The following is a 22760-nucleotide window of genomic DNA, read 5'->3' as shown; positions in this document are numbered from 1 at the left end:
TGCATGCATGGATTAATAGTTGAGTGATTTGGTACATGGACGCATGTATGAGTGAATGTAATAACGAGTGACTTCTTGGATGGATGAATAGTTCAGTGAATGAAATGATGGAAGGATGCATGAACAGATGAGCGCATGGATGAATGAATGGTTGTGAGATCAGGTAATCAGCCACCCATTCATTGTCTACAAACACAGTCCCTCGCCTATTCATCTATCAAGAAAATACGTTTTCCATGTACTTGTTCTTTCATTCATGCACTGACCCATCTAAATGACCGGCCACAAACACTTGTCACTCGAAGCAGGACTTCCATGTATCGAACAGACAGATCTACTGGCTTTGTCAAATGTTTTTAAGTGTTGTAGTCTTCTCACATTGCTATATTATTTGCTAGTGAAACCATGTTCTTTCTGATTACTCATATCTTTATGGATCACCTGATCGCTAGGACAAGGGCGTTCAAGGTAAGTCCAAGTAGACAGGATGCATGTTACATTGTAAGGATGGCCAGTGGCTGTGTAAACTATTTGAATTTCATGTCATTTTATGTACATGCATGGCTGTGTAAATTAATTAAACTTTATGTCATTGTATGTAAATGCATCTTATGTGGCTGTCCTGAATACCTGTCATTGACCTGGCCCTTCTGAATTTAGGGTGGACACACTTGCTCTAGCACAACACCATTCAGTGGAAGAGCTAATGCTTGTAGTGTTTAAACATTACAAATATTATATCTCCTCCATAAAAAGTGAAATAAACTTCAATTTAATCAAAGAATCACCAGAGTATAAATTTCAAACGGAGGCCATCGGTGTTACATATATTATTGTGTAGAACATAGTGTGCGAGCATTTGAAATATCTGGGGACTGTCGTTTAGAGCAAATACTTCATATGTGCTTTGATGAAACATTATAGAACATTCACTGAAAAATGAGTTTGTGAACTGGTAACTCCTGAGGACTGGAAGCTATGCAGCCTAGCTGATTTTAAACAGTTTTTTATAAATAATTGCTAAGGTGATTACTTTATTATGGCAGAGCAGAGGAATTCGTGAACAGATTTGAAAGGAAATGCGCCTCAGGATTGATCTATCGGAATAAAAAGCAGGTCTCCTTAAGCACATGGCAAAACGTATACCGTGGATTGAAAAACAAGTACACTTGCCATGTCTTATTAGAGGAGAGAAACGAAAATAATACTTTTATGCACATTAAATCTGCTGTTATCTAAAAAATGCAGTGTACCCATTACACCTTTCAATAGGAGCAAAACATGGTAATGGTTTATTTACTTAATGCGTTGTTACTGCAAGCGTTCTTTACATATGCTACAAACACTCCCCTCCCCTCCCCACCATGATATGCAGTGTGTGTGTATGACCTTTCTCCCACGCACACTGGCACAAAAATATACATAATCTTCAACTCTGAACAGCAACCATCACAGCTCAGAACCAATTGTTCCTCTTCAACCTTCAGCAAGTGAATCTTACCTTCCCATTGTGGGCTCTATTCTACAGGCGCCAGATTTCAAGCGTTACCTGCCTGTGAAAAATAGCCTAGCGAATGTATTCCAAGTTAACCAGCAAATTTGCCCCACCATTGCACAGAAAAATTGAAATAGCCTGTAAAAACCACTAAGTAGTTCAAGCTTAAATCTACTTATTTCCTATAAAATACACAACATGAGAATCTGAAAAAAACTAAAGATACTTCCAGTCCTTTCAATACAATATGATATCGCATTCAAACTAAGATTAATTTAAATATTGTATTTATCACGGAAACATAATAGAACATAAGTGTGATATCCCATAATAGGGGTCACTGGAATTATACAACAAGGGAGGACCAAATTATGCAGCAGGGTTGACTAAATTATGCGGTAAGAAAAGGCAAAATATGCGGTCAAATGTGTCACATTTTGTTATAATATTAACTCATTATTTCGCTTTTTCAAATGTTAACACTATCCGGGCAAAGTTTGTACCTACTTAGTACCAGTTTGACACTCAAATACAGCAACAAGCACCACAAAGGTAACCAGTCAATGTTCGTGAAAAGCCTATAGCGCGGCAGATCATGGATTATGTGGTAGCAAATCATCGATTATGTGGCAAATGCAGCAAATCCATAACTATGCAATAAACAATGCGGCCTGCCGATAATACGCCAAGTCAAGGTTGGGTTCCATTTTGTAACCACTTTTAACTAAGCATGGAACAGTAAATCAAAGACAAGCTGCTGAGTTTTTAACAGATATAAGGTATTTGAAAGTGACCTTTAGGAAGAATTATATTAGTTGTGAAGGACATTTTAAAGAATTTTTAACAGTGTTTCGGTTTTTAATGATTAAAGACTCATGTATTGTGTACGTATATTATGTTTAAGGACCAGATTTCCAAAGATATTCTTCACTCGTGGCTGAGGCGCCGCAGTCGTGGCGGGATCTGCTTGAGGAGAAACTGCAGTGCGGAGATCCCGCAATGAGTGCGGAGTTCCTGCCACGACTGCAAAGCCTCTGCCACAGTGTGGAGGTGCTTTGTGAATCTGGACCCATGGCCTGGACAAGCATATCTTTTTGACTGATTGACTGACTGACATGACATTAACTGTCTGTAGCTTTTGGGCCTAGTGGTTTGCAACATTACCTTTGTTGCTGTTGACACAGAGGAGATTCCTTTCCATGTTGTCCTGTTCACTCTGCCTTTCTGTATTCCTATCTGCTCCCAAATGAAAATGTTTCTTTCTCCTTTTCATCATTCTCTCACTGTTCTCTCTGGGTCTTTGTGGTCCGATACCATTTTCCTTTCCCATCACTTTGAGCACACGTTCCGCCACTGTGCTCATTTATTCCTCTCAAATCGCTCTGTGTCCACATATTACCACCGGATTTCTTCCTTTATTCCTTTCTCTGCTCCCTGCCAAATTCATTTGTTTGTTTTTTTACCTCTCACGCCCGGGGTCTCTGGATCCCTTTCCACACCTCCTACCCCCTACCTCTCTTTTTAGCATTCCCTGCCAACTACAAAATATCAGACAGCCATTTATTCATACTCTGTCTTTTAGGGACTATCCTTGCAAAATCTCCGATGCTCTTTTTTAAAATACCTTACAAATCAGTTTTCTGGAAACTCAGATGGTGTTGTCCTGCTGTAGGCAGGTGGCGCTGCATGCATGTTTCTGTTTAAATAATCGTAAATAGTACTTTCTGGACGATTGTGATAGTTCTAGCTCTTCAAAATAAATTACGTATGTACGACTCGTTCCTCTTTGTGTCCACTCTGGCCCAGACCTACCATAAATCTAAATTAGGCCTTTGCCTTAGGAAGCCAGAACTAGGTGGTGCAAATCACAAGAACCCCTCTAAGCATGGCGCCTTTCTTGTAGAATGGCAAGAGACCCAGAGTTTTGACGCTTTCCCCTGTAGCACTGAAAATCCGTGCAATGCTCCTGGTCCCATCAGACATTTGAATCCTAAATACATTCGGAACCCAGCAACCCACTCCCACTTACTTATACTCCTTTCCAGGAAGAACCCGTGAAAGGAGCTAGGAGTTGTGGCCAGTGGTATGGTGTACAAATATGACAACCTACACATGTTTTGGTGCTTTTGTGGCATTAGTTTTGCTTAAAAAACAGTTAAGTTCAAAAACTTTGGAATACGAGTAAATAAGCAAAAAGTGCTGCAACAAACGCCGACATCAGTCAAAAGATAAGACCCTCTACAACATGTGTATTTACTGTTTCCTTTATATTTCAATTTACAGACTATTATTCCATTTGTTCACTATGCACTATTTGTTCTCTATCACGACTCTTCAATAACCAGGCCAATCTGTTACACTTCAGTTCACAATTATGATTTTTGCCATTTGGGAGAGATAATGACATAATGCAAGCGTTTGCCGTTTATCTGTATTCTTTTACTTACTTAAGCTGTCGAGGTTCACAATCCACTCCCGGGAGAAGCAGCCTTGCCGCCTGCCTCACGTCATCGCTGTCCACTGAGAAACTCCGGCGGTGGCCGGCGTGAGCCAAGGCAACTCGAATCCATTCCATCAGGGGCGGCAGCACCAGGAACGGCCTGTTCATAAAACAAGCGACAGCGATAGATGAATATTTTACATCATCCGAATTCCTTTTACAGAATATTGTTTCAGCCAGCCCACTAGTAAAACTTCTTGATTTTTATGAGTCCTGCCAACAAAAACCATTGAAGCGCGTGCTGCCCAGCACTGACCAACATGTGAGCACAGGGCCGTAGCCACGGGGATGGCGCATCCGGGCCAGCCTCGATTTTGTTGTGGCCCCCTAAACAGTGCAACCTCGGCTGCTTTTTGTCGCATTATTTGTATTTGTTTTCGCCCACTGCTAATAGCTCCCCTTATTGTGAGTGCGGCCATGTCAGTTTATCGGACATGAGACTGGAGAGGATGCTTTCATGCTGCAAGACCGACATTTCTGTTTGCAGTGTTGGAAAATAAACTGAGAAAAGAGGTAGAGGAGGGGCTGCGAGGCATGCCCTGCCTTCTCTCCACCCTACTCTGCTTCCTTTAATGAAATCATGTTCCAGTGGTGACCTCCACGTGCACTGCGCAGTTCAGGGAAGAGCTAGCCATGTAGCAGAGTGTGACACGGTGACACTGTGACAGGCAGCACAGGCCCCACAGTGTGGGGTGACCAGGCGTCCCGGATTTCACAGGACAGTCCCGGTTTTCAGAGGACTGTCTCGGTGTCCCGACGCTTTTGTTCATTTTAAGTAAATGTCCCGGTATTTGGGGGCAAAGGTCAGGTCAAATTGTGAACGCTATGTTAATTTTAAATAAAAGTCCCGGTTTTTGGGACAAAGGTCAGGTCAACCTGCTAGGTAGAAGTGAAAGGCGTGCTCTCCTTTCACATGCAGCTCTAGACTTAAATAACTAACCAAGTAATTTTTTGTTTTCTACCCGCCTGCTGCTGCCTGCTCGCGCGCGCTTGTGTGCGCGCACACACACATGTACAGGACAGGTCAGATATAAAAGTGAGACTAAGGGCTTTAGTCCTACTTTTATGTCTGACCTGTCCCGGTTTTTCTTTTCAAAATCTGGTCAGCCTACCACAGTGGTGCTGCTGCCGTTAATGCACCTGTAGTGGACCCTCGTCTGTAGCACGCAGTCAGCCTGCCAGGGCTCTGCCTCTCCCAGTAGCCAGTGCCCGTAGTGGCACAGCAGCCACTGTCACCACACTGTCTCCAGGCTGCACCTCCACGGCTTTGCAACCAGTCCCCGAGCATGGAACAAGGAGCGAGCCCGGAGACAAAATCAGCGGCCCTCAGGACAGCGGAGTGAGTAACCACCGTCATCTGCTGCTGTGCAAGGAAGGCTGGTACATAAAAACAAACGAGAAATGGCCACCTGGGAGAGCCAACGAATGAACAAGGACTCCTGCCCAGATCCGTGCAGGAGCCGGGCCATGAACATATTTGGCATGTTAATAAAAAAAAAAAAATGATTCAAAAACGCTATTAAACATTTGAAAATTGCAAGCCTTACGCCTTCAAATATCAGAATATATCACTGCTCTAAGAGGCATTTATAATGAATTGGTTAGTTTTTTAAAATCTAAAATCTCTCTGCAGATCTCTGCCCAGCCCAGTTTACACAGTTCACAGTGCTAATTATGAAGACGAAGAGGTAGGTCAACTGTCATGTGTGCCCTCAGGCGCAGCCCGTCCTTTAGGACAGGGAGGCCACGCCCCCCACCTTTTGCCCCTCATGAAGAGTGTCTGTCAGGCTGAAAAAGGTCAGCCTGACAGACACACTTTATTTTCAGCTCAGACAGCCAGGAGTGAGACATGATTCCTGGCTGCCTGAGCTGAACTTTGCTGGGCTGAGGAGGTCACAGCTCCTATGGGCGTGATGTCCTCGGCTCAGCAAAGATGCCTCGAGGCCCTCCCCTGGGTGACAAGGAAAGCGTCACCCATTGACTTCGACCTGGGTGCTTCAGGTTTAAACCCTGAAGCATCCAGGGCGAGTGTCAATCAGTGACACTTCATTACAGAGTGGGGTGGGGTCAGCAGTCTCACTGACCCCATCCCACTCTGTGACGAGGCTGGGACTGCTGCCTTCCCTCGGTCAGCCAATGAGGGAAGGCAGCAGTCTCAACCCTCCTGGGACCTCGAGGCTGAAGGTAAGTGTGTGTGTGATCTTTTAAAATGAATGTTTGGTGCGTGCGTGCATGTTTGAATGTTAGGAGTGTTGTTAATGGATGTGCGTGCGTGTGTGAAAGAATGAGTGTGTGTGATCTTTTAAAATGAATGTTTGGTGCATGCGTGCATGTTTGAATGTTATGAGTGTTAATGCATGTGCGTGCGTGTGTGAAAGAATGAGTGTGTGATATTTTAAAATGAATGTTTGGTGCGTGCATGCAAGTTTGAATGTTATGAGGGTTGTTAATGGATGTGCGTGCGTGCGTGCATGTCTGTGTGTGAAATAATGAGAGTGTGTGTGTGTGTGTCTGCTTCCCGCCCATACCCCTCCCTCCTAAAGCTGCAGGCCACCATTGTGTACCCTATATGTAATGCATAGATGCCAACAGACCCAATTCAGGCATGAGACTCCTGATGTTTGAAGCCAGAAATTGCTTTATTTTGGCTGTCTCCTGTCTGAACTTGCCTTTGCTTCAAAACAAGTCAATGGGGAAAATATGTTCTCCCACTGTTTTCCAAAATCTTGTGCTTTCCTGTTCCAAAGTATTGACCTGTATGGTAATGTGTCCTGCAACATTATTGCCTATTGCATCAAAACATGATAGCCTTTTGCTTTTGTACATCACACGTCCTAAACTCCCATATTTGAATGTGGTCTTATGTGCAATAATGAAGGATGCAACAGTATGGTATATGGTAAAATAAAATATTTGCTTAGAATCACACAATTTGATCAGGTGGAGAAGCTGGAATTGATCCCATGTTTTATAGTTTCACAATTTATCCACTAGCTGGTAATCTCTTTCTCTCTCCAGTTTTACATCAAAGATTAATGCATTGGCTTTAATTATTTGCGAATAAGCCTAAAGCATGGACAGGAGACAAAAGCAACACTAAAAGTTGTCTTGTTTTGAGCTCAAGGGGCCAAGAAGAGATCAAGCTCAGTTAGAGCAGGTATCTGGCTTGAGCTTTCAGTGACACGTCGACCTCTACTTTCTGTTATGTTGTATAATATCTGTTTGTATAGCAACTAATCAGGAGGGTATCCGGGCGCTGAAGAAGGAGCTGTATGGGCTGAGCCAAGTTCAGGGCTAGGTGAAGGGCTGCATCTCCAGTTTCTTGCTGAATTGAAGAACTGTGGTAGAGGCTCTGATATGTATTAGTGAGGTAGAAAAAGGCGTGACCGATGGATATGGTTCTGCATATGTGGTGGGTGGGTGAGAAGTTCGGTGAGAACTTGCTTGTGGGTTGGGAGCCAGTGGAGCTCCATTAGTCTGCGCTCACTTGGCTGGTGAGTTGATTGTTGATTACTATTCCTAGGTTCTTTGTGTCGGTTGGCAGAGGGTGTGTGGTTCCATGTTTGGAAGGCCACAAGTGGGAGTTTCAGAGTAGGCTGTCTTTGCCGAAGTTTACTACTTCTGTCTTATCTGTGTTGAGTTTGAGTCAGTAGGGTTTCACCCAAGTGGAGACCCTGTTCATGAAGGTGGAGAAATTGGTCCTGGTGTTTGGAGTCTTGTTGGAGAGGAAGAGGATGAGTTAAGTGTTGTCATCATAGGATATGTCATTGATTCTGTGGACATGGATGATGCTGGTGAGAGGGACCATGGAGTTAAACAGGGTGGGGCTGAGTGAGGATCCTTGCGCGACTCCTCAGATGAGATTGACTGTGTCAGAGGTGAAGGGGGCCAGGCTGACTGACTGAGTGCAGCTTGTCAGGAAGGAGCAAATTCAGTAAACTGCGTCGCTTTGGGTGCTGGCTTCTTGCGTTTTTTTGTGGATAAGGATGAGGTTGGAGACAGTGTTGAAGGCTGCGGAAAGTTCCAGCATGGTGAGGGCTTCGGTGCCATCTCTGTCCATGATAATCAGGATGTCGTCCAAGATTATGATGAGGGCAGTCTCTGTAATTTGGATGGACCTGAATCCAGATTGAGTGGTGTTGAGGGGGTGGATGCCACTGAGGTAGGTGGTGAAGTGATTACTGATTATCATCTTTTCCATCACTTTTGCTGGGTAGGGTAGCAGGTAGATAGGATGTTAGTTTTCTAGTGTCTTCAGGTATGCTGAGGGTTTCTTGAGGAGGGGGAGTTCTGTGGCATGTTTCTAGGGCCTTGAAATAGCACTTCAGATGACCCTCAGACAAAACACAATAAAGACGATCTCCAGAAATAGACACAAACTCTGTATGTACCCCCCATTACTTAAAACAACACTCCATCTGAGTAATGATACACAAAATGCTACAGGTCGCCTCTAAACACTGGACACATACTCTCCTGATTGAGCTTTATGCACTTGACAATCAATCCAGATCGCACTGCATGCATTAGATGAGACTGAAGAGAGATAATTGCAAACATGGGCGATCATCACCTTCTTACTGCATCTCTTTCCCGAGCAGTATTCACAGGCCAAGACTGCAGTATTTGCAAATGTGGGGTCAGAGATTTGATTGTGCCCAGGAAACAGGCTCTCAGGCAGATGGTGGTTTATATAAACTTACACAGAGCATAGGGGCAGATATATATGGAGTAAATGTTTAATAGGGCCAAATATTGGTGTCAATGGGTTTTAGGGATATCATAAACTACCAGGACAAAGGCTGAGTGGCTTGTAAGTGCCATAACAAGCAGCAAGGGCAAGAAAGGACCATATCACGCATGTAACCCTTGTGGATTTTTTCTATTAACTGTTTATTTTGTGTAGATAGCTTTAAAAAACTGCTTTATTCAAAGTGCCTAACTTGAGGAGTGAGCATGGAGACATACACTAACACCATAAAACTGGCACAGGGGTTCAAAAAATGAAACAGGGCCCCTCACAAGATGGCTGCAACACTTTCACTTGCTCACTGCCACAGGAGTCGTAACAGTGACATGGGGATACTGATATGGCTACAGCGACAAATGAAAACTGACACTAGGACACTAACAATGGGACTCTAAAAATAGGTACTGTCATCAGGATAATAACACAAGCAAATTAACTTTGATGCTAGATCACATGCACAGGAGACACAGAAACAGGAATACCAATACTGCCATAGGAACAGTGACACTGGAGTGCTGACATGGGCCACAATCACTAATGCTGAGACACTGTTTCGCTGGCACACTGATACAGGGACTCTAGGGCACAAGGATATTGACACTAGGACACAGTACCAGTACTTTAATACGAGATAGGGTCACTGACTGGCAGGACGAGACATTAGTGTACTGACGTGTTTACTGACTGAAACTCTGATATGAAGATAACATAGAGGCTCTGACACTGGCATATTGCTCCTGGGACACCAATACTAGACGAGTGGCACAGAGACACCAACGCTGACGTGGGGGCACCAATACATATAGGGGATATTGAATTCAAAGATGTGACACTGGAAGGCTGACAGGGACATAAACATCTATACCGGGAGAATGGAAGGGCAGTGACGTGATATTGGGGGAGAAGTCCACAAATACCAACGCTGAGACATCAACACAAGGACACCAGCATTGGAACCCTCATACAGATGATCCTAAGACGACAGTGGGCACCAGCATGAAGGCACTGAGAGTGGGCCACTGGCACCAGAGCACCAGAACTGACACAGGAAAACTATCAGGGGAGACATTCATTAGGGTGCCACAAATTGCACATTCGTGTTGACACAGAGATACTGACACGGGGACTGACATGAGGGCTGACAGTGGCACGTTGATTCAGGAATACAGGGTTACGAATATTGGTACTGGAATACTGGCATGCACATTTATGGAAAATGTCATTGCCGCCACTGGCATTCAAACCCAGATATTGTGAGACACATACTATGACTATTGAAGTGACATGATTGATTGATTTATTGATTGCAGATTTTATAAAGCGCTGTTACCGCCAGAATGAACTGTTCTGCTGCTAGCAAACTACCCCAGGTATGGGGTAAAAGATGCATTCTTTCAACCAATTAGATTCAGCAGCAGGTTGATCAGTTAGTTTGTGACATGAAAGGTAAGTAATGGATTGTACCAGGTGAACATAGAAGACATGTATGAGCTTTGTTCTACATTGTATATAGATTTGTGGTGTAAACATTAGGCCTTGAACATACACCTTTTCTGAAGCAGGAGCCAGCGATATGTTTTTAGCTTGCAGTATATGGAGCGAGACTTCTTGAGGCCCATGATTAAACAGACTGCAGTGTTTTGTATGTTCTGGGCTTTATGTAATAGGTGTTTTGGTAATCCCATTAACAGGGAATTACAATATTTAATTCTCCAGAAAATTAAGGCCTGGACAAGAACCTCCCATGGCGATGTCAGAATGAATGGAAGTATTTGTATGACTCTTAAAAGACAGAAACCAGTGTGACATAGCTTGTTAACAGGATGGGAAAAAGTTATTTATGAATCGACGATCACTTCCAAATTACATGCAGGTGGGGCAAGGGGTAGTGAACAGCTCCCAATTGTGACTGCCACCAGTTTTGAGGCCAGCTGTTTTAGTACCAAAGATCACTAATTTAGTCTCGTTGCCATTTAATACAAGAGAGTTTGTTTTCATCCATTTGACACTGCCAAGGAGACAGTTATTTAAATTAAGCACAGTTTCTTGTAGTTTGTGGGTCAACAGTGTATCATCAGCATAAGAACGGATAGAAACTTCAAAAGATTATATGGGATTAGCTATAAGAGTCATGTACAATTTAAAGAGTGTGGGGCTTAGCAGGAGCCCAGGGTGGCACCAAACAGGATAGGCGAAGGTGAGTAAGAAGGCCAGCATCAACAAATGGGTCTTGCCCAGTAATAAGGATGTAAACTAGGGTAGGGCTGTTCCTGAGATTCTGACTGCCTCACATCTCTTTAGTAAAATGGAGTGGGATATAGTATCAAGGCTGCAGATAAATCTAGTAAAATCATAGCCACCACCATTAAAAATACATCCAAGGTGTGCCCGATGTCTTCCGTGGCTTTTAAAAGGACTGTCCTTTGCACAAATTCGATAGAGGTTTGTACAATAACTTGTTGGATTCTAAACTCCTAATGGGCTGGTTATGGTCCTCCATCTCAGTCATTTTTATAAAGCGAGGCAGTTTTGGCGATAGTTGGTAAATGTTGCAGGATCTAAAGAAAGCTTCTTTAAAGGAGAATTGCTGTCTTCCATTGGTCTGTTACTATATTAGAGAGCAATGAAGAATTGCAGGTTTGTATAAGATGTGGCAGGATCGTAGAGCTGACTTTCTTAAGTTGTTGTACTAGACAATTTTGTTAAAATTATTTGATGATTTTAATTCACCAATAAGGTTAAAATTGGGTGGGGGAGGTTCAATCCCAACAGACTATCTCTGGAATCTGAGGGATATTCTCCATCAGGTCAATAGCTTTGCTATGGACAAAGGAAGATAAACTGTTGCATACAAACTGTGATAGTTTGGAAAAGTTGTATCTGCATCAGGGTGGGTGAGAGTGTTAAAATGTTTAAAAACTTCCCTTGTGGGGTTTTATATTCTAAGATCTGTTTTCGAAAGAACGTTGTCTTTGATTTCCTGATATGTTTGTAATAGGAATGAAAGTGGTCAGAGTATATTTCTTTCAAATGTGGTTCTTAGCCTTTCTGCTATAATCTTTTGAGTTTTTGCAGTATTTTGAGTGTATTCAGTTATTCAGTGTATCAGAGGGCTAAGTGTTTAGTTTGTCCGAGTTTGAATTCTTTTATTTGTATCACTTGGTCCAAAGGGGATGATATCCAGTTTTCTATAGCATCAGAGTTGTGTGTGGGGTTGTCCTCAGTAAGCATGTGACAGAGGGATGTGGCACGTTAGTCCAAACTTCAGTGGTGAGTTTATTTTATACTCTCAACAGGAATGTTGAAGAGGCCGAGGGCTGAGGAGAGCCATATGAAATCTTCAATTTAAAATAAATCGGGCTATGATCATCCCAAATCGACTTGGAATACTTCAAAGTTGATGCCAAAGAAGGGGAGCATAGCATAGCATCAAATGTATGACCAGCTTCATGGGTGACTCCTCAATGTTTTCTAAATGTAAAGAGGAGCAGTAATGGCCAAAATGAACAATGTCCTTATCTGATTCTTTATCAAGAAGGATATTAAAACCATCCAGAAGAATAATTTATTGGCATTAAGAAGACATGTTGCCACAGGTCCGAAAAATGAATTGATAAGAATATTAGCAGGCCTTGGAGGTCTGTAGTTGAGAATGCATTAAAAGGAAGTGTTATGTCGTATTTTAAAAATGAGGACTAGTGCTTCAACTACCTCAACTGGAGGAACATGATACCCGAGACCTCAGGATATTCTTTATAGAAGCATGCCAGTCCACCTCCCCTTTTTGAAGTTTTATCAAAATATTTAATACGGTAGGCAAACTGAGGAGCAAGGAATATTACTGGTGCAACATCATTTTTCAATTATGTCTCTGTTATGAAAAAACTGTCTACATTTGACTCTTTCTTATGTTGTAGACTTCAGAAAAGTGTTTAACTACAGACTGTACATTGAGAATTGCATTTCAGAGATGGTGAAGGAAACTCGGGACACCAGCACTGGAATGGTGACCTTTGGACAATGACACAGAAATTGAGCTGAGCATGTTGACACCAGAACACTGACAAGGTAAAATGAACTTTCAAACAGACATAAAGACATTGGCTCTGTTACATGGACATTGCCATTTGGACAATGATGTGGGGACACTGGTACACTGACCTTGTGACTAACACCCACATTGGGAGACACACATCTACTTTGACATTGGGATAGAGACAGATTTTCACTCTGAAGGGCACTGCAATTTACACAAGTCACAGGCCAGGGACATGAGGACATAGAGACATGAATGGATGAACTCAAAAACTAGGCCTGTGAGGTAAACTGGGAGACCATGGACACTTGGATCTGGGGCATAAGAAGAAATAAATCTGTGGTCCAAACTAAACAACATTGTTCTGTGACAGCTCTTAGCACCAGGGGGGCATAACATTGGCAATTGAGGTTCATCAGTATTACTTCCTAAGTTTTATTCTTGAGACAGTAAAGCAGCCTATTAACTTTCAACACAGTAATTCCTCAGTCCTGCGAAAATTAACCAGAACTCTACCTCAGCCAGTGTACATTCACAGAACCTTTACAGTTCACAGCACATCAAGAAGGTCATATGCTCTATGCTGGCACAGAAAAAAAAGAGGGGCTTCAAGAACCTGTTGCATTTAAAGGAGAACACAGTCTCCTTTTTCTTAATTTGTGTAAGCATTTCTCATCATTTAGCTGCACATTCCGCCAGCTAGTCAGTCAGCCACAGAAAGAGAAAGAGATCACTACAAAGTGTGTTTCTGTCTCCAAATTGTACTAGTGCCATGCCTTGCTAGTGGTTTAGAGTCCAAGCATTGCTTAATCTGTAAAAATATTAGTGCAGGGGATACAGGTGTTAAGGCATTTTCTGAATACCCTCCTGCCAAATACCAAGGTTGCTTAATTTTGATTCCACCTTGTGACTCTTTCTCCTACCACAAGACATTTTCTATGTCAATTGTTTTACTCTTGTGGGTTGTTTTTCATCCACGCTACACCCTTTTGTCACTGTTTCCCTATATTTCTCTTACACCTTTGGTACCCCTTCAGTCTTTTGTTCTGGGTCGAAATGTGGTAATGAAAATTAACTCCCACCACCTTGAATCATCCACACAAATAAAGCACTGGCCCAATGATCTGGAATGTTGGATGAGCATCTGCTTGGCTAGTTGTAGCTCCCTTTGAATAGTGGAAGGGGGCACATTGCCACATTCACTTGCTGAGCTGTGCCCATGTTTCCCCAGCAACATAAGCAGACCTTGTCTTTCTATTCTACTCTCTGTTTCATTGAGGTCTGTCCTACAGGAGGCAGTACTGACCGACAGTGGGATCACATCATTGTATGCATCGTGTCTGTGTGCTCACACATTTGACAGACTGCCTAGACCTGCCTTTAAAACTATTTCAGTTATTATCAATGATTGTTATTAAAATGTGCCTGCAAATGCATTTGCAACACATTTCCCAAAAGGTGGCTTGACAGAGAATACACAATCCCAGGTACACTTGAATTTATATTATATGTTTTCTTTTAAGTTTTCGAAACACCGTTTGATACACAGTTCCTTAAAGGCTCCCACTGTTCTTTCTCACTGTGCTTTTTATGACATCATTTCATATTGCTCATGAAATAAAGCTGTAAAGGTAGAATACTTTAGAAATACTGCCAAATGTATTGTGTTGTTTAAAATATCTGTATATTGTGTTTTTATTTAAGTTATTGTAGATGTAGCCACATCCCGGTCCGCCCCAAGGCCCCTTTTATGCTATAGGTATCCTTTTGGGCCAGCCCTCCAAAACATCTACCCCTGGCTACGGGCCTGTGTGATCACATTTGCTCTGTGATCCCTGTGACCGCACGTGGGGTGCGTAGAAAGCCTTTGCTTTGGAGCAAACATATCGCAAATGTCATAAATAGTACCAGTCTCAGCAACGTGAGGTTAAGGTTGATTCAAGTGCTAATTAACCATTATGGTATTGAGGAGGTGGCCTGACCATCCAGGACAATGGAATTCTTTAATCGTTAGCACTTTTAAATGTGTAGAGAAGTGTTGCAGTGTCTTAGAGTCTTTGACGGTGATGGGGATGCCTTTTATTGGACCGACATGAGTACTGAGTAGAATTTTGTGATAGATCTCTAAGCATGCAGCACCTGTTAGGACCCCTCTCCAGATTCACACATGAAGAAGGCCTGATATGGGTATGTTACTTATGGTGGTTCACTGAAGACGCCACCCCTACGGCACCCTCAATCTCCCCCCCCAACCAATGTGCTGACTGGCCATTTTACCATCCGCAGATTAGAGCTAATGTAAGTACAGACTGGTGAACTTACAGTTCCACATGGGATAGGATCAGGTTTCATGCCATAAGGATACTGCCTACTGAACAAAACAACATTCTGTGTCTAATTTAAAAATTATTAATTATTGAGAAAAATGCATAACCAGAAAAGCTAATTTGTAGCATGTTTTTGACATCATAATAATGGGGTTTTCCCTGTGGGCTAGTTTACAATAAAATGGTGGCCAACGTCGTCTCATTCTAAAAGTACAGTTTGTTGACAACCCCTTCTAGATTCAAAATATACAAAGAAAGGCTTTAAATAGCAATTCAAAAAGATGTAATTTAACTTAAAAATAATAAAAAATACCCAAAGCATAAAAAGTATTAAGCCTCTACTTTTGAAGGCATTTGGAGAAAACTGACAATACATGCGTTTAGTCTTATTTCAATAGTGTAATTAAGTAATGTGTTTCTCATACACACCTTCTTCTGTTACCGTTTCTTCTGTTTCTAGCACAGTCCTCACTAGGCCTGGGCAGAATTTCGATTAGTGTGCAACATGGCTTAAAATGAAAAAAAAGCTCTATGATTGCCACGTCATAGCCCATGTTGAACAGAAGCTCAACTGCTGTGCAATATGTAAAAAAAAAGACAAACCCAATAGATTTTGCATTAGAGAAACCTATTGGCTTAGCTAATGCTTGTTATTTTTTTCCAGAGTACCTGCTTGTTTCTGAGAAGTGCCGGTACTCTCCAATTAAAAGTATTACGTTTTTCTGGAGATATGCCGGTACTCTCCCTCTCAAAATAAAAAAGTGCCGGTACTCAGTACCGGAGAGTACCGGCCCATTTAAAGTAGTAATTTCAAAACTGCAAGTACGGCAGTTACGTCACACCACCTCTCTGGTGTCTTCAGTGAGAGCCATGGAGGGGCGGAGCTCAGCTGCACACAGTTTTCTCTTTGTAATCTGCGTTTTAACTGCTGAAATGCACCTTTTGAGGGTTTTATGCGTGTGCTCTGTCCTGCACGCAGCATTTTTTTGTGTTTTAAAAAAAATCAGTACTAGGGAGGGAAAGTGTAGTATCTGCTTTGCCTGTGGGGGCTCCTTTTCTCAAGCTGTTCCTGTTGCCCCGTTGCTGGCGTAGTTGCACGCTGTACAAGCCCTTGTAACATAACAGTCCCCACGGTGAAGAGCGAAACATTCATCTCGAGTCACTCTCAGCTCGTTTCAATTAGACAAATCTGTCAAGAGAGAATGTTTCAGAGCGATTGGTGTCGTGAGCTCAGAGGTAGCTCAGCGTGATGAACACCTGCTTTCCACGGGCATGGCAGCACTGCCGTAGCAGGGGGCACAACATCTGTGAAAGGAAAGACGCAGCTCGGAATTGCAAACGTTTCTGGTATGTTCTATCTGTGTGCCCATGTACAGCACGCATTCAGTGCAAAATAACACCAGGCGGCTTTCGGTGAAGGTCTCTACAAACAGCATATAAATCACATCAACAGCAGTGATTGAAGCAGAAAAAAAGACGCGCTCGCACAAAGCCACTGGCATAAACTACACCAGAAATGAAATAATAAAAAAAAAATAGCTAGTGGGGTAGAGTGCGAGGGAACGATATGGGAAGAGATCGGCAAAGAGAGACAGTCTGCAGAAGCACTCTAATGGAGTGCTAGATAGCTAATTTAAAAGTGTACCTTCTGAAGTGGGTAGCGACTGGCCAGTGAATGGAAGCTGTACTTGGGCCATCTCCATGACATGGACAGGCAAAGCAGGGAGGAAGGCATAAAAAGTGAAGCCAGGTAGCGTGCTGACCAATCAGAAGCATGGAAATTACAGTAACGTTGATTCCAGCGAATGGTAAGTCAAGGGAAGTAAGGGGCTGGTTTTAAGCCCCTTTTAAGATTTTTTTAATAATACGAGGTATTTCGCAAGCACAGTGCAAGAGCTGTGCAGGCTAAACCTAAAAAATATCCCAAAAGTTGTGGATATCCTCTTACTGCTTTTTGGCAGGAGAGAGTTTTGCCTGCAGTGACTACTGGGAACTTCAGTAATTCTAGGTACCTCCTATTGTTCCCATGAAACAAATATATTCACACCTGCTTGAAAGGTAAGGCAGCTGCAGTCGGCTAGGGTATAATATAGTGGAGGCTTGTAGCCCCAGACTGAGTAGAGGATTGATTTGGAGGGCAGCTGGGGCTCAGACAATCCATTTCCTGGCAGACACAACCCTGACGATCCTGTTTTGTAAAGGTGGTTTTAGACCTGTGAGCTGTTGTCATGGCAGGAGCACCCTCTTTGTCAGTGCCAAACCTTCCCTTCTACTACATGTATGTCACCACTAAGTTAGGCCCAAGGCTGTCCCATTGGCAGGGTGTAGTGTATTTAAAAAGGTAGGACACGTACTGGTGTGTTTTACATGTCCTGATAGTGAAATACTGCTAAATCCGGTCTTCACTATTGCAAGGCCTATCTCTCCCATAGGTTAACATAGAGATTGCCTAAAATACCTTTTACGTGTAATTTCCCTTTGGGAGTAGATAGAGATGTGGAGTTTGGGGTCTCTGAACTCACAATTTAAAAATACACCTTTTGGTAAAGTTGTTTTTTAAATTGTAAGTTTGAAAATGCCACTTTTAGAAAGTGGCCATTTTCTTGCTTAACCATTCTGTTCCTCTGTCTGTCTGTGGAATACACGTCTGCGTCAGGATAACAATTTGTGAATTCACTCTAAACAGTGACACAAAGGGAGCTGGGGTGTGCTCTGCATATTCTGAAGGGTCTTCCTGGGGTAGAGTGGTGGGAGGAGCTGACACTTGCACCTGAATAGGGCTGTGCATGTCCTTACACAAAGCAGTCTCCAACCCCCTGGAGTGTGTCTGGGGCCAGGGCAGGACAGGCAGGGTCTTGTGCACTACAAAATCTTTCCTTTGAGGTTTGCCTTCTTCGAAGACAGAAATGAGTATAAGTAGTGGACTTCTGAGACCACAACTTTACAAAACTTCTGGACTGACCTCCACCTGCAATCACAATGTTGTTGTTTGAGGTCAGAGTTGAACAGTTGTTGTTTACTACTAATAAAATTGCTCTGAATCAAGCAATGGATTTCTCCAAGTTATGTGGATAGTCCAGTATCTTTGAGCTTGTTTCAGACATTCGGAAACAACTTATTGTGCTTTGTTGTCTACATGAACAGAAATTTGACAACAACTGTTTAATCATTTTACCCAATTCCACAAATGGACAGTCTTGCATTATTATTTAACAGTCAAATTAGATCACTGTCATTAGAACCTATGTATTCCTTGTTCAAGATATCTATTCTCTATTGATATCAGTCTTGGTCATGAAATCATTGTATAGTGGTGCCAAGGTCATTATTTTAAGCGGGTGGCTGACAGTTGGCTTGTGTGAAATTTATATTTTGTTCACAAAGTTTTACAAATTGTATCCAAGTTGCAAAGTCTCCATGCTTAATAACTTTAACAAAACGTAATCTGTGGGAGAAATTTTGTTGAACATTGTTCTTGCAATTTAAGCTCCACAACATTTATGACCTTTGTTACACTTTGAAGAAAATCTTGCAAAGTTAACATAGCAAAAACTTCCCAAATTCCAAAATCCTACTGACAATTTTATCTTATGACAGGTGCTTGGGAGTAACTTGGGATTTCAAGATTTCAAGTTTGTCACATTCTGTAATGTAATCCCTGATACCTTTCCAAACTGCAGTCCATCCTAAAGCACTCATGTTGGACTTGGCCCTTTCTGCAAGGTCATCCTTAAACGTTTTGCCTTCACCTTCCAGTTTTCTGAACCAGTTTTTGTTGGCTTTTAAGATTCTGTACACTTTACCACTGCTAAGCAGTGCTTAAGTGCTTGCACTCTCTCCTTTAAACATGGTAACATTGGCGTACACCCAGTTGACACGTTTTGTTTACTTGTAAGACCCTAGTAAAGTGGTACTAAATGTGCCCAGGACTTGGAAGTTAAAAGCTGCCAATGGGCCAGCAGCACTTATTCAGCCGCCCACCTAAGTAGCCTTTTAAACATGACTCAGACCTACAATTGCAGCGTGTGTGTACAGTTTACACCTCCATTTCGACCTGGCAAAATAAACCCTTTGGCAGGCCTAAACCTTCCTTTTCAATACGTGAAAGTCAACCCTAGGGTAGGCCCTAAACAGTCCAGACAGCTGGGTGCCATGGAATAAAAAAGTTAGTTATGTACTTTTAACTTTGACATGTTCTGATAGTAGAAAACTCTTAACTTCTCTTTTCACTACTGCAAGGCCTGCCTCTCCCATAGGATATCATTGGGTTGATATATTACATTTAATAAGTGGCAACTTTCAAATGGGAGCAGGTAGGAATATGTAGTTTGGTGCCTAAAGAATTGTAATTATGAAGTCCTTTTCAATGGTAAAGATGGATTTTAAGTCACTTTTCTGAAAATGCCACTTTTAGAAAGTTGGGTTTTTCTTGTCCAAACCATTATTGTTGTCTGCCGCCTGTTTCCTCGGTCACAAGACAAGCTATAGCTAGCAGTTAGTCTTTCTATATTGCTCCCAAAGAGTGAAAACCAAAAGTAGGTGTTGGCAGGATAAGCCATCTCCTACTTTATGAGGGGGAGGAGCTTTCACTTAACACATATGAAAATCACAAAGGCTCTGCCCAGCACATTAAAAAAGGGTTTCAACTTTAGTCTTTTGTGACCCCAGATAAGCTGGTGCAAGGGCAGGGATGCAGGAATTTTCGAAAAACTCTGAGGGTGGAAACCACCAGAACCTTCTCCCATTTCAAAGTGGGCACCAGGTACTAAATAACGGACCTTCAGACCCAAATCTGCAGCATACCTCTGGTGCTGTGGAAGACTCAGAAGGACTGTTGTGCTGCTCTGCAAAAAGGACTGCTACTCTGCTGCCCTGTTGCCTGGGTGAAAGACTGGACTTTCATCTTGATCCCAGGACCACCAAAGTGAATCCAAAGGCAAGTTATCTGGCTTCCTGATCAGAGCCTCATGGACAGAAAAGGCTCAAACCATCTTGAACCCTGGACTCGATCTGTTATGAGTCTTGCCCCCAACTGGTGCCATCCTTGTCCTGGACCCTTGTAAGTGGGCATTAAGGGCCTGAAGGTGCTCTGTCACTCCAGCTGCAATCCCATCAGAACTGACACAGCTTAACAATTCGCCTCCCAAAACTCAGCATCGGAGCCACTGTGCAATGCATCTCTGATGCAGGACTTTGTATCGCAGCCTCATCTGAACCGCCGTGGCACAGCACATCCGCAATGGAAGCCTTCACATTTCAAGCTCTTTATCAATGGCATCCTTGATGACGATGCAGGACTTTGCATCGTAAGCCCTCCAACTTCTTTGGAACCACTGGGTGCACAACACATATTCAATGCGGGACTTTGAATTGCAAGCCCCAAGTCATCCTCAATGACAATGCAGGACCTCGCATAGCAGCCTTGCAGCACCCTGGAACCGCCGCTGAGTGACACATGTCACCACCAGGACCTTGCATCGCCTCTGCTGCATGACACATCCTTGGCACAGGGTCCCACAATGCTCCTCAATTAGGATTTAAGGAACTTTTGTTTAGAATGTGAAACTTGGTCCCTGTATCTCGCCTGTCCTCCACCGCAGTCGACCTGAGCTTGTAACTTTGTCCCAATCTGATGCGACCAGATAACCACAGTTGATGCTTTGTGCTTCTAGGCATTATCTTTGCTTAAACCTTTAAAATTGCATATTCCTAACCACTTACACCTCAGCAGAGATACTTAAGTTGGGACCCAGCGGCAAATGGTGTAATGATCCAGAGATTATTGACTGCAAGGGTTCAGTCTGCAGTTGTGCTTGTAGGACGATACTCCATCCACTAAGCCAATGAGTCAAGTGACTAGAGGGAGCAGCTGAATACTCAGAAGAAGTTAAAAGCAGCAGTAATAAATGTCCACTCTCTACCAAAACATGCTCTAGACATCTATAATCTGATCGAAGAAGAACAATCAGGTTTTAGGGCCCTCCACAGCATGGAGTCAGCAATCGTGGAAATCACAGACTCCATCAAATTCATGTTGGACACTGGTCATAATGCATCGCTAATTCTATTAGACCTCTTGGCGGCATTTGACATGATCTCACCTGAGATACCGTTACACCTGCGATCCCATATTGGACTGGAGGGAAAGACCCTCGCCTAGCTGAGTTCCTTCTTAGAGGACAGGGAACAGGCAGTTTGGCTTAAACAATACTTTTCAGAGGCTAAAACACTCAAGTATGGAGTTCCTCAGTGCTCTGCCCTGAGCCTGACACTTTTGAATGTACATATGACACCCTTGGCTTACCTCATTGATTCATTCGGTATCCAGTTGGTCTCCTATGTAGATGATACACAACTTCTGCTGACCTTCAACAATAATGAATCAGGGGCCAAAATTAAATTTGCGGTCTCTATGACAGCTGTGATGGTTGAAGGCTAACTCATTACAATGCAACCCTGAATAAACAGAGGTCTTTCTGTTTGGTAACAACCACCTGCCCGGCTGGTTTAGGGCCTGGCCAACCAATTGCACTGCCCCTCCTACCCAGCTGAAGTGGCAGGAAACCTAAGGTTTCTTGTTGACACAAATCTTTCCCTTAAACCCCAGATTTCAGTCATGGTCAAAACCGCATGCTGGATTCTAAAGATGTCGAGGATCAACATATTGTACCTAGAAATCCCAGATTACCTTATTCAAAGACTTCAAAAGGTACAAAACATGGCTGTCCACCTCTTGTTTAACCTTCCTAGACATGCTTTGATTGCCCAGTACCGAAACCAGCTACACTGGCTCTCAGTGAAGAAAAGAGTCATTTTAAAGCACTGATTGTTGAGCATTCAGCTGTTTATAAGGTGGGCCTGAAACACCTTCTGGACAGGACGTCCACATACTGTCCTAATAGATCCTTATGGTCACAGTTGGCCCATTTGGTGTCCATCCCCTTTACTAAACTGAAGAAATTGGGTGGCTCAGCCTGCTCGGTACTGGCAGCCAAACTATGCAATGAATTCCCACTGCCTCTTAGATGCATTACGGATAAAAAGTTCTTCAGTAAACAACTGAAAACTTGCTTAAAGGATAAGGTTGTTTTGTTCCTCCCAAATAGTTTTATGACTTAGGACCGGGACACTCACAGTAGCTGAGCGCTCTACAAATCCCATCATTAATTAATTAATTAATTCATTCATTCATAGCCCCAGTTCTACTGATTGGATTTTTGTCATTTTGGAATCAAATAATTGATTATATTTTACCATTTATTTCTAAATTGGTGTAGGATTTGTCTTGTGTTGTGTTTTCACTTTATTACTGTTCCACTTGCTGCATAAATACTTTAAACATTGCCTCCAAAGTAAGCCTGACTGCTTTTGTCTAAGCTACCGGAAGGTTACGAACAGAATAATTTGGGACTTGTGATTTTTAGTGCTATTTTCACTTAAATCTTTAAAATTGCATATTTCCAGTTCTACTGATCGGATTCTTGTCATTTTGGTCTTGATTTATTTATTAAAATGTACTGTATGTTTCTAAATTGGTGTGGGATTTTTCCTTGTGTTGTGTTCCCACTTTCTTACTGTTTGATGGGCTGAATAAATACGTTACACATTGCATCTAATTTAAGCCTGACTGCTTTTGTGCCAATCTACCAGAG

The 22760-nt window shown here is 42.6% G+C and overlaps 1 protein-coding gene across 2 annotated transcripts in view; it reads right to left on the bottom strand.

Annotated features, from left to right (window-relative positions):
* Nucleotides 1–22760, bottom strand: part of ABTB3 (ankyrin repeat and BTB domain containing 3) — a 635003-nt gene that overhangs the window by 123957 nt on the left and 488286 nt on the right. For both annotated transcript variants that reach the window (XM_069228380.1, XM_069228381.1), the window contains exon 4: nucleotides 3943–4095. In XM_069228380.1, the coding sequence (XP_069084481.1) occupies nucleotides 3943–4095 (153 nt within the window). The remainder of the gene's footprint in view (nucleotides 1–3942; nucleotides 4096–22760) is intronic.

Source organism: Pleurodeles waltl, chromosome 4_1, assembly GCF_031143425.1.
Source record: "Pleurodeles waltl isolate 20211129_DDA chromosome 4_1, aPleWal1.hap1.20221129, whole genome shotgun sequence".
Taxonomy (NCBI): domain Eukaryota; kingdom Metazoa; phylum Chordata; class Amphibia; order Caudata; family Salamandridae; genus Pleurodeles; species Pleurodeles waltl.
Note: the sequence above shows the minus strand (reverse complement) of the source record. Positions and strands in the feature narration are given on the sequence as shown.